At 50.7% G+C, this 12,500-nt stretch overlaps 1 protein-coding gene across 2 annotated transcripts in view; it reads right to left on the bottom strand.

Moving 5' to 3' along the window:
* LOC116054993 (solute carrier family 13 member 5-like) overlaps nt 1–12,500 on the bottom strand; it is a 31,962-nt gene that overhangs the window by 16,733 nt on the left and 2,729 nt on the right. The window contains exons 3-6 of one of the 2 annotated variants that reach the window (XM_036008773.1): nt 11,469–11,701; nt 6,548–6,718; nt 3,945–4,149; nt 1,764–1,886 (exon numbers count right to left, since the gene is read on the bottom strand). In XM_036008773.1, the coding sequence (XP_035864666.1) occupies nt 1,764–1,886; nt 3,945–4,149; nt 6,548–6,718; nt 11,469–11,701 (732 nt within the window). The remainder of the gene's footprint in view (nt 1–1,763; nt 1,887–3,944; nt 4,150–6,547; nt 6,719–11,468; nt 11,702–12,500) is intronic. The other variant, XM_036008774.1, reaches the window with a different exon arrangement.

The raw sequence follows: 12,500 nt of genomic DNA, 5'->3' as shown, positions 1-12,500 counted from the left end.
GACATCATGACAGACTGCGCCATAACACAGACATATCCTCTATCCATATTAACTATTAACTGTCAAGTACTAAAACTTCTCTCTTATTATTTAGGAATTCAATTGCAGCTGGAACAAAAGTATTCTTATAGCGTCTTGTTTTCCATCTCAAAGCCGCATACCGGCGACCAGACGGAAGTAACTTAAAATCATTCCTTAAGGGATGCGACCGATCACTCAAGACAGCACTTGCTTTCCGGTACAGCTGATTTGTGTAAATATTTCCTAAGTTCCTTTGATTTAATCCTATTATCTTACTTGCCCATCTTACAATTTGGTTTAAGGAGTTTCTGTTCTTCACTGACAGGCTTCCATACCAAGCGAGATAAAACAAAGTCAACATACGTCTGTCAATGTGAAATTTGGCAAGTTTCCCGTTATTGTCGCACGTACCCCGCAGCCGTCTCCCGGCGTGTGAGGCGCCCTTTCCCCGTCGGGTTTTTCCTAAACCCAACCTCCGCCATCCCGTTATTGTTGCGCGTCCCCTGCGGCCATCTCCCGGCGTGTGAGGCGCCCTTTCCCTGTCGGGTTTTTCCTAAACCCAACCTCCGCCATCCCGTTATTGTGGCGCGTCCCCCAGCGGGCCGCCTCGCAACATACGGAGCGTCCTTTCAGCCGTCTCCCGGCCGTCTCTCAGCCGTCTCCCGGCGCCCTTTCCCCGTCGGGTTTTTCCTAAACCCAACCTCCGCCACCCCGTTATTGTGGCGCGTCCCCCAGCGGGCCGCCTCGCAACATATGGAGCGTCCTTTCAGCCGTCTCCCGGCCGTCTCCTGGCCGTCTCCCGGCCGTCTCCCGGCCGTCTCCCGGCGTCCTTTCCCCGAGAAAATAACTTGACATTTACACGTAAAAAACGAGAAAAACGTGCCCGTGAACACGTATCAATAGATTAAAAATAACGTGACATTTATACGAACTGCCGTGAGACCGGGTTGGATGGCGATATGACGCAAATGTGGCGTGGGCGTATGTTTTGTTACAAAATCCTGGAGGTGCGCGGAGGGTTTGCGGAGCCTCCAAGATTCTATAGACCGCTTTCCAATGATTGGCTACAAGAGAGAAGAAGTCGGCGCTGCATTTTGCATCAAAAAAGCCGGCCAATGCCCATCTTTATGCAAATTAATCCGTTGAACGCAACGCGACTATCCACTTGAACTAGACAAAGATCTTTTAAACTGACCTTTGTTGATCTGAAATGAAGACAGATTCAGCAACTGCACGGCCTATTTCTCTCTTAAAATGTTTCCAGAAACACGTTTCGGTGAACTATTTTAGTCCAATATGAGATCGTATTCTGAACGAGCCGCCATGACAGTTGGTTTGAAATTCGGGAGCCGCCAGACCCACGTGACGCGTTTGTCCAATCAGCTGCCGGTCAAGGGCGTGGAGCATCAACCATGGCTGTATGACGTCGCGACACCACGCCTCAGTTGTGTCGCCAAAGTGGATTTGCGCCGTATGAAAGACCAGACGGTTCGCGCCGTCCGCTGTGCGCCGAAACAGCATTTTGGTGCATGTATTTGACGGGGGGTTTAGGGGTCCCCCCTCAAGAAAATGTGATGTTTTTTCAATAAAAAGGAAAATGCAATTTGACATAATTTTGGACCGTCATTGTTACAACATCTGTGTCTAAAACGTTGGAAATCCAGAACCGATAAAAGAAGTCCAACTACAGTTAATTTCGATACTCACATCGATTTTACATTCACTTATAACAGGGGACTCACTTGAAGCCGATGTAGAGCAACTGCAGCCAGAACCAGGCCAGCGTCAGCGTCAGCACCATGGTGGGGAAGGCGAACGCAAACCATGACGCAAAGTTGATCACGTCACCGTTATCGGGGAAGAGTCTGCGAGAAAGAGCCAGACAGGAAGTCAAATAACTGCAACTGCAACTACAAAAGTAGCGTGTGAATGCCATTGAAGAGCGGGTCTTGCCTAGAAGATGAAAACAACTTCCATACAGTCCCTCCAGAAAAACTTGATTATGTGATCGCATAATTCAATGCATAATCAGCCAATAAGTCCGCATATTTATGCTGGGGGGGGGGGGGGGGCGCATTTCTTCAAATACGCTGCACTTTTGCCGCGTAAATTGCCGATTTCCGCTTGCATGATTTCATAATCCCCGCATTTTCGTTACAAAAAAGTCACATATATCTTTACAAAAAGTTGAAAAATGTTGCGTTTGCTTCACACGAGAGCAGCCGTTTTCCCGTTACCATGGGAGCGTTATGAAGTGACGTAATTACGACGTGAACATCATCGAAAAGCTGCAAACCCCGCGATGAAGCCATGATGAAACCGCAGTTTTTGTAAGTTCCCGCAATTTTTGCAAGTTCCCGCAATTTCATCGCATAAAATTGCATAAATATCCCGCATATTCCATCGCATTTTTTAAGAAAACGTGCCGCATAATCAAGGATTTTTGCCCGCAACAATCAGAAAAAAAACTCTGTATTTTTCTGGAAGGACTGTATATAGGGGCCAGTAAAGACCAGGCAAGTTATAAATACACTTTAAAGGACAATTCCGGCGCAAAATGAACATAGGGGTTAATAGCATATGTGTCCCGAGTCGACCGTTCTCTGGGACATGTCTTCATGCTAAACTAATGCGTCTCTAGCTTGAAACAAGCTAACGCAAACTGCTGATTAGCTGCTAACGCTAGTCTTCGGGGCAGAGGGTAAATCACTATTTTCTACCACTAACAAGGCTCAAAATATCACCACACTTCCATGGTAGCATAATGAGGGTCCCTACATGTACACCGGAGCATTGAGAACTTTGTAAGTGTACAGACAGTTTATGAAAAAGATAGATTATAAAGACTGTACCGTTCACGTATACAGGTAGGTGCCATCTTGAGAAAACTGTCATGAGCAGTCGAACCACAAACGCCGTGCAACGCTACTGTCTTTATAAACTATGTTTTTAATGAACTGTCTGTACACTTACAAAGTTCTCAATGCTTTGGTGTACATGTAGGGACCCTCATGATGCTACCGTGGAAGTGTGGTGATATTTTGAGTCTTGTTAGGTATAAAATAGTTGATTTACCCAGGGCAAGATTGTCGCTCATGTTCTAAACTTTTGTGCACATTCAATATATCTTCATCTGTAGTTTCTCTGATATGTTGGAGGGTCGGGTATTTTGAGAAAAATAAGTTATAATAGTCACTATAAGTTCAGAATAATCTACGCTTCCCATTTTCTGCTGTGCTTACGTGATTGCTCGCTGATACGATATATCTCAACCGTCTGACATCCGCAAGCCCCGTTTGGGTCCTCTGTCTCTGAATGAGCGAACGGTTCTTGGAAGATGCCTGAACCTGCTCTATGCTTTTTTCTCATTGTGGTGTTGCGTTGATCTAACCGATACAATGTGCTATTTTCTATTGGCTATTGGTAGCCCTTTTCTTTTTTTGATTGGCTGAAAGTGCAGGCTCCCACTGACGCCTTGATGTCCTGCGGTTCCATTGTGAGAGTCGACGGCAGCGAATTTTTGGCCCTGCGCATATTCATGTATTATAACATCCTTTTTTTCCGCGTAAGAATAACAATGTGTGGCGGGAGTGCGTGACAAAAGACCAAAATGAGTGACTGTCACGCTTAATGCGTGACACTTGAGAGCCCTGTTTACCCTCTGCCCTGAAGGCTAGCGTTAGCAGCTAATCAGCGGTTTGTGCTAGCTTGTTTCAAGCTAGAGACGCATTAGATTAGCATGAAGACGTCCCAGAGAACGGTCAACTCGGGACACATGTTATTAACCCCTAAGTTGATTGTATACGGAATTGTCCGTTAATGTTGAACCCTGACGTATCTACTGAAGTCGGTAATCTCTAACCCTAAAAAGGTGTGTGTGTGTGTGTGTGTGTGTGTGTGTGTGTGTGTGTGTTAGCACCTACTGGCTCATCTGTCCCATCAGAACCAGGTTGGGTCCGGTTCCAGTCAGAGTGGCGATGCCTCCGATGCTGGCGGCGTAACACACAGACAGCAGGAGTCCTTTACTCATCCTCCTCCTCTCGTCCTGCTCGTCGCTCAGCTCCTCCAACTCCATCTGACAGTAGACTGTCTCCGCCGACGCCACCGCCACCGCCACCGCCACCGCCACTACCACACAGCGTTTGGAGAGTCATTAAGTCAAAACAGAAAAATACTTTGCACGTCTATAACGTGAGACTGAGTCGTAGTTGGACAAGTAGGTCAAAAGTTGAAAAGGAACTCCCGCACACTGTTAGGGCCCTATTTTAACGATCTAATCGCACGGCGTGAAGCGCCTGGCGCAGGTACGTTTAGGGCGTGTCCAAATCCACTTTTGCTAGTAGAAAGGGTGTGCCAGGTGCATGGTTCTAAAGGGTTGTGCTTCGTGTCTTCATTAATCAGAGGTGTGTTTTGGGCGTAACATGCAATCAACCAATCAGAGATCATCTCCCATTCCCTTTAAAAGCCAGGCGCGTTTGGACCTTGGAGCATTGCTGTTATGATGGAGGATTTGCACCGTAATATTTTTATTTGTAATCTTCTGCATGTGTGTGTGCTGCTGTGCGTCCCTGTGTGTGTAACAAGCATAGTGTGCACGTGCTGTGCACGAGTCTAGGAGCATTTTACTAATGCTCTGTTAAAATAACAATGAAATGCTGCGTTATTGACGTTAGACCAGGTTTTTGTTGGTCAATGGTGATCACTTCCCGCTGCCTCAAGATAGCAATACGGCCAGAATGCACCTGAACACACCTCCCTGTAAGACCAGCACGCCCAGAATGCACCTGAACACACCTCCCTGTAAGACCAGCACGCCCAGAATGCACCTGAACACACCTCCCTGTAAGACCAGCACGCCCAGAATGCACCTGAACACACCTCCCTGTAAGACCAGCACGCCCATGGGACACAGATTGGCGCAGGTGCATTTGCTATTTAAATGACGTGGGCGCTGGACGGGTCTTTGCGCTGCGCTGGTTGCAGGATAGGGCCCTATAACTTGCAACAAAAAAATAATAGTAGGCAAAATTTTGATACTAGACCATCATCAGGCAAATGGTGTTACATACCCAGAAGCTAGTTCATCCGAATGTACGCCAACAAAGAAAATCTGCAAACTTTCCAGCTAACGCTACCGGTGCTACTGAAGGCTGAACAAGACATATTTTAGGAGACCAAAATGTTCCAATTAACTTGAATGAAGACAATATTGTTGCTGTAACAAGACACAGCAACATATTTGTCTAAAGGCTCTGACACACCAACCTGACGGCCGACCATCGGCAGAAAAGGCCGTCGGACTGATCAGTTGGCTCCCCGAGTTGGACAAAAAAGTGTCTCGGAACACACTGAAGCGACGCCGACTTGACGTAATACGTCTCCATAAGAGCAGGCGGCTCTAACCCCCAGTTTCCACCGGTTGTGGAACGTCTGGGGAACGTCTCCGGAATATCGACGGAGTCATTAGGTTTCCATTAAAGTCAGTGTGTGTATTTCCACTGACTGCAGAACGTCTGCGTCCCGACTCCGTCCCAGCTCCGGCGGTCCCAGCCCTCCGGAGCAGATACGCAGAGCTTCTATTTTTGCCGGACGCCGGAGAGCTCCGCAGCAATTCAGCACAATTCAGATAGTGCGGGACAGGAAGTCGAGCACAGAAACAAAATAAAAATCCGGTTAATTTTCAAAATAAAATCCAGCGTGCTCACGGCGGATCATATTTCCCTGCACTACACCTTGAAAACACAGCTCAGAGTAGTTTCCCCTCTACTCCTCTGGATGGAAACAAACTGCTGTTGGTTTTGTGGTTCTATTCTACGTGAATTCGTGAGATCTCGTGGGTCCTCGTGACTACAGCTGTCAGTCATGGCCGCAGCCGTGCTGCAACAAATCCAGACCTGGTGGGTATTGACGGACGGCGGAGCACTGAGCCAACACGCAGCGGAGTCGGTCTGCAGACATTCTGCATTTGGTGGAAATCCCCAGTAATCTGTATTGTCGCCCAAAAAATGAAAACCGGCAGCTGATTGGACGACTGCATCACGTGGGTCTGGCTTCTGCCCGACCATGATGGCGGCTTCGTTCGGAATACGATCTCTCTGTACTAAAATAGTTCACCGAAACGTGTTTCTGAAAACATTTTAAGAGAGAAATAGGCCGTGCAGTGGTTGAATCTGTCTTCATTTCAGATCAACAAAGGTCAGTTTAAAAGATTTTCGTCAAATTTTGAGAGGGATCCGTCACTCATCCCGCTCCCTGTTTCCGGGTTAGCTCTCCACCAATCAGATTGGTCATTGAGAGTCCGACTGCCCGTCCTCCGATTCAACAAGTCAAATCGGCCAAAATGAAGGCCGACAGCTCCTCCGACTGACAGATAACTGATAATCGGCTTGGTGTGTAAGCGCCTTAAATTGAATAGAAACCAATTGCTGCTTGTTAGGAAGACAATCATTCTGACAACTTCCATTCGTACACATGTAGATTACAGATTTTCTTTGGTTCCCACAGGGAATCTTTGCTGTGGACTCACCAGGCCCACTGTCGTTGCACTCTGATGGAGGTTTGTCCTGTGGTGTGGGTTTCCCAATCTCCTGTCCGTCCATCTGACCCTCTGAAAACACTTCCTGCTCGGAGGACATGTTGTCTCGTAGGTCTCTGGGACTCTCTGGGTTGCTTTGTGTTGGCGTCGCCCCATTCAGACCTGCGAGGAAACATTCAGAAGTTAAATGTCAGACCAAAGAAAGACCTGGGGACTTACTGAATCCATAGTCTTTCACGTAACGTTAGATTTAAAGATTAGACACATATACATGTATATCTTTGCTAGTTTAAGACCGACGCAGTTGTCAATTTCCCGTCCAGCGCCCACGTCATTTGCAAATGCACTTGCACCCATCTGTGGCCCATGGGCGTGCTGGTCTTACAGGGAGGTGTGTTCAGGTGCATTCTGGGCGTGCTGGTCTTACAGGGAGGTGTGTTCAGGTGCATTCTGGGCGTGCTGGTCTTACAGGGAGGTGTGTTCAGGTGCATTCTGGGCGTGCTGGTCTTACAGGGAGGTGTGTTCAGGTGCATTCTGGGCGTATTGCTATCTTGAGGCAGCGGGAAGTGATCGCACCATTGACCAACAAAAACCTGGTCTAAAGTCAATAACGCAGCATTTCATTGTTATTTTAACAGAGCATTAGTAAAATGCTCCTAGGCTCGTGCACAGCGCACACACACTATGCTTGTTACACACACAGGGATGCACAGCAGCACACACACATGCAGAAGATTACAAATAAAAATATTACGGTGCAAATCCTCCATCATAACAGCAATGCTCCAAGGTCCAAATGCGCCTGGCTTTTAAAGGGAATGGGAGATGATCTCTGATTGGTTGATTGCATGTTACGCCCAAAACACCCCTCTGATTAATGAAGACACTAAGTACAACCCTTTAGAACCATGCACCCGGACCACGGACCCTTTTTTCCGGCATCAAACTAGCAAAAGTGGATTCGTACACGCCCTAAACACACCTGTGCCAGGCGCTTCACGCTGTGCGCTTAGATCATTAAAATAGGGCCCTTAGACTTAAATCTGTTGTGACGTCAAACTCACAGGATCTGAAACTTTCTGAAACATTCAAACAATTACGCTTCTATTTACATACTGATTGAACGGATGTGCAAAGAATCTTTTCTCTTTTTGGTCTTCCTTGGCAGTGCCCAGGAGGTGAACTGGCTTCTTTCCAGCTACCACTTACTTCGGTCCGTAAGTGCTGTTTTTGCTGTTTTGTCACTATACTAGAAATGCAAATGTTGCTAGTATCTCACTATCACTATCCTCATTCATATTTTAAGACGCTACAAGTGATATCCAGCTACAAAAAAAGCCTGAAAGTCGGAAGTTAGAACGGAAGTTTTGAGCCAAAATGGGTCAGAAGTGTTTCCAAATGTCTCCGGTTTTTAGGGCGCGGACCCCAGACAGGGGAATGAGAGGGGGAACCACCAGAAGCAGGGGAATGATAGGGAAACACCAGAGCGGGGAATGAGAAGGGGAGGAAATACCAACAGGGGGAATGAGAGGGGAAACACCAGAGTCAGGGAATGAGAGGGGGAAACGGCCAGGCTGGGGAATGATAGGGGGGAAACACCTAGCAGTTGAATGACTAGGTGGGAAATTACCAAGCGGGGAATGAGAGGGGAAACACCAAGCAGGGAATGATATGGGGAAAGCCCCAGAGCAGGGGAATGGAGACGGGAATCCATAGCAGGGGAATGGATCTGGGTAAATACAGAGCATGGGAATGGCAGGAAACGCCGAGCAGGTGAATGAGAAGGGGAAACGACAGAGGCCAAGGGGAATGAAGGGACAACGCCGAGCAGGGGGAATGAGAGGGGGGAAACGGCCAGAGCAGTGGGAATGAAGGAGGGTCCAATACCGAGCAGGGGGAATGAGAGGGGGAAATGCCAGAGCAGGGGGAATGAGAGGGGGAAACGTCAGAGCAGGGGGAATGAGAGGGGGAGACACCAGAGCAGGGGGAATGAGAGGGGGAAACGCCAGAGCAGGGGGAATGAGAGGGGGGAAACGTCAGAGCAGGGGGAATGAGAGGGGGAGACACCAGAGCAGGGGGAATGAGAGGGGGAAACACCAGAGCAGGGGGAATGAGAGGGGGAAATACCAGAGCAGGGGGAATGAGAGGGGGAAACACCAGAGCAGGGGGAATGAGAGGGGGAAACGCCAGAGCAGGGGGAATGAGAGGGGGAAACCCCAGAGCAGGGGGAATGAGAGGGGGAAATACCAGAGCAGGGAAATGAGAGGGGGAAACGCCAGAGCAGGGGAATGAGAGGGGGAAACGACAGAGCAGGGGGAATGAGAGGGGGAAACGCCAGAGCAGGGGGAATGAGAGGGGGGAAATACCAGAGCAGGGGGAATGAGAGGGGGAAATGCCAGAGCAGGGGAATGAGAGGGGGAAATGCCAGAGCAGGGGGAAAGAGAGGGGGAAAACGTCAGAGCAGGGGGATGAGAGGGGGAGAACCAGGCAGGGGAATGAGAGGGGGAAACGCCAGAGCAGGGGGAATGAGGGGGGAAAACGTCAGAGCAGGGGGAATGAGAGGGGGAGACCAGAGCAGGGGGAATAGAGGGGAAACACCAGAGCAGGGGGAATGAGAGAGGGGAAATACCAGAGCAGGGGGAATGAGAGGGGGAACACCAGAGCAGGGGGAATGAGAGGGGGAAACGCCAGAGCAGGGGGAATGAGAGGGGGAAACCCCAGAGCAGGGGAATGAGAGGGGGGGAATACCAGAGCATGGGAAATGAGAGGGGGAAACGCCAGAGCAGGGGAATGAGAGGGGGAAACGACAGAGCAGGGGAATGAGAGGGGGAAACGCCAGAGCAGGGGAATGAGAGGGGGAAAATACCAGAGCAGGGGGAATGAGAGGGGGAAATGCCAGAGCAGGGGGAAGGAGAGGGGGAAACGTCAGAGCAGGGGGAATGAGGGGGAGACACCAGAGCAGGGGGAATGAGAGGGGGAAACGCCAGAGCAGGGGGAATGAGAGGGGGAAACGTCAGAGCAGGGGGAATGAGAGGGGGAGACACCAGAGCAGGGGGAATGAGAGGGGGAAACACCAGAGCAGGGGGAATGAGAGCGGGGAAATACCAGAGCAGGGGGAAACGCCAGAGCAGGGGGAATGAGAGGGGGAAACGCCAGAGCAGGGGGAATGAGAGGGGGAAACACCAGAGCAGGGGGAATGAGAGGGGGGAAACCCCAGAGCAGGGGGAATGAGAGGGGGGAAATACCAGAGCATGGGAAATGAGAGGGGGAAACGCCAGAGCAGGGGGAATGAGAGGGGGAAACGACAGAGCAGGGGGAATGAGAGGGGGAAACGCCAGAGCAGGGGGAATGAAAGGGGGAAACCCCAGAGCAGGGGGAATGAGAGGGGGGAAATACCAGAGCAGGGGGAATGAGAGGGGGAAACGACAGAGCAGGGGGAATGAGAGGGGGAGACACCAGAGCAGGGGGAATGAGAGGGGGAAACACCAGAGCAGGGGGAATGAGAGGGGGAAATGCCAGAGCAGGGGGAATGAGAGGGGGAAACGTCAGAGCAGGGGGAATGAGAGGGGGAGACACCAGAGCAGGGGGAATGAGAGGGGGAAACGCCAGAGCAGGGGGAATGAGAGGGGGAAACGTCAGAGCAGGGGGAATGAGAGGGGGAGACACCAGAGCAGGGGGAATGAGAGGGGGAAACACCAGAGCAGGGGGAATGAGAGCGGGGAAATACCAGAGCAGGGGGAATGAGAGGGGGAAACACCAGAGCAGGGGGAATGAGAGGGGGAAACGCCAGAGCAGGGGGAATGAGAGGGGGAAACCCCAGAGCAGGGGGAATGAGAGGGGGGAAATACCAGAGCATGGGAAATGAGAGGGGGAAACGCCAGAGCAGGGGAATGAGAGGGGGAAACGACAGAGCAGGGGGAATGAGAGGGGGAAACGCCAGAGCAGGGGGAATGAGAGGGGGGAAATACCAGAGCAGGGGGAATGAGAGGGGGAAATGCCAGAGCAGGGGGAATGAGAGGGGGAAACGTCAGAGCAGGGGGAATGAGAGGGGGAGACACCAGAGCAGGGGGAATGAGAGGGGGAAACGCCAGAGCAGGGGGAATGAGAGGGGGAAACGTCAGAGCAGGGGGAATGAGAGGGGGAGACACCAGAGCAGGGGGAATGAGAGGGGGAAACACCAGAGCAGGGGGAATGAGAGCGGGGAAATACCAGAGCAGGGGGAAACGCCAGAGCAGGGGGAATGAGAGGGGGAAACGCCAGAGCAGGGGGAATGAGAGGGGGAAACACCAGAGCAGGGGGAATGAGAGGGGGAAACCCCAGAGCAGGGGGAATGAGAGGGGGGAAATACCAGAGCATGGGAAATGAGAGGGGGAAACGCCAGAGCAGGGGGAATGAGAGGGGGAAACGACAGAGCAGGGGGAATGAGAGGGGGAAACGCCAGAGCAGGGGGAATGAAAGGGGGAAACCCCAGAGCAGGGGGAATGAGAGGGGGGAAATACCAGAGCAGGGGGAATGAGAGGGGGAAACGACAGAGCAGGGGGAATGAGAGGGGGAGACACCAGAGCAGGGGGAATGAGAGGGGGAAACACCAGAGCAGGGGGAATGAGAGGGGGAAACGCCAGAGCAGGGGGAATGAGAGGGGGAAACGTCAGAGCAGGGGGAATGAGAGGGGGAAATGCCAGAGCAGGGGGAATGAGAGGGGGGAACGACAGAGCAGGGGGAATGAGAGGTTACTTCAACATTAGCTTCACTGTTCAGACCCGGAAGTTGCTCCTTGGCCTAGATAAATCGTGCTCTATAGATTAGTCCAACATGAAGTGACATGAAGATTTACATCTTTGGGATACTGGGCCTAAGACAGGATGCCTGACCTATGTTGATTCCAGCGGGCAGCAGAGTGCATCAATCGTACCGTTCTCCAGGACGTTCGGAGCAACAGTTTTCTGGATGGCACTAGCTTTCTCCTGCTGTTCCTGGTGTAGGTCAACACTCTGTCTCTGGCTCTTGGAGGAGGGTTCGAGGTCTACGTTGCCGTGGAGCTGGTCCAGGATGGCCTGGACGATTGGGACCATCATGGCAGTGGTGGCTGTGTTGCTGATCCACATGGACAGGAAGGCCGTCACTCCCATGAACCCCAGCATCAACCTGGGAGGCAAAGGAAGACCAGATCGTCTCAAATGTGACAAGATGTGCTTCAACAATCCTTGACAACCGTCCCGTTGTTCTTTACCTAAACCCAACCGTCCCGTTGTTCTTTACCTAAACCCAACCGTCCCGTTCTTCTTTTCCTAAACCCAACCGTCCCGTTCTTCTTTACCTAAACCCAACTGTCCCTCTCTTGTCCCACGTATCATGTAAATGTACCTTTTATAAGCCGACCCGCCATCTTTTCCTAACCCTAACTGCGTCAAAAGTGTTGCCAATTAATACGTTCTCACACTCATCTCGTAAAATATGGACGCTTGGTCAGGTGCCTTTGTCGTTCTTATTGACGCTAAAATTCTCCTTTAGCGCTATAAGTAAACGCGCTTGGTCGGGACTATTGCCGTCCCTTTTGATGCAGTTATGTTAAGGAAAGGGTCGTGGGTGGGCGTACTTTTCTGTAACATGCAGGAGGAAAGAAAAAAGCGACTATTGCAAGCGTGCCAAGCCGGATGTGATCCCCGCTCTCCTGGTGAAAGTCCTGTGTTTGACCCATCCACCCCCCCAACCAACCTCCTTACATACTACTCTCTAAATCCTCTCTAACTGCTGCTCTCCCCGGTGCGTTACACAAACACGCTGAAAGACGCCTTTTTCGTCGCATCAGACGCTGACAGCCACTGTCCAAATGTCCTTATTTTACGAGTTCGGAATGAGAACGGGTTGGGCCAATTGTCCCGACCCAGTGCGTTTAGATGTGACACTAAAGGAGACTTTTAGCGTCAATAACAGCACCAAAGGC

Source organism: Sander lucioperca, chromosome 13 (genome assembly GCF_008315115.2).
Source record: "Sander lucioperca isolate FBNREF2018 chromosome 13, SLUC_FBN_1.2, whole genome shotgun sequence".
NCBI classification, from domain to species: domain Eukaryota; kingdom Metazoa; phylum Chordata; class Actinopteri; order Perciformes; family Percidae; genus Sander; species Sander lucioperca.
Note: the sequence above shows the minus strand (reverse complement) of the source record. Positions and strands in the feature narration are given on the sequence as shown.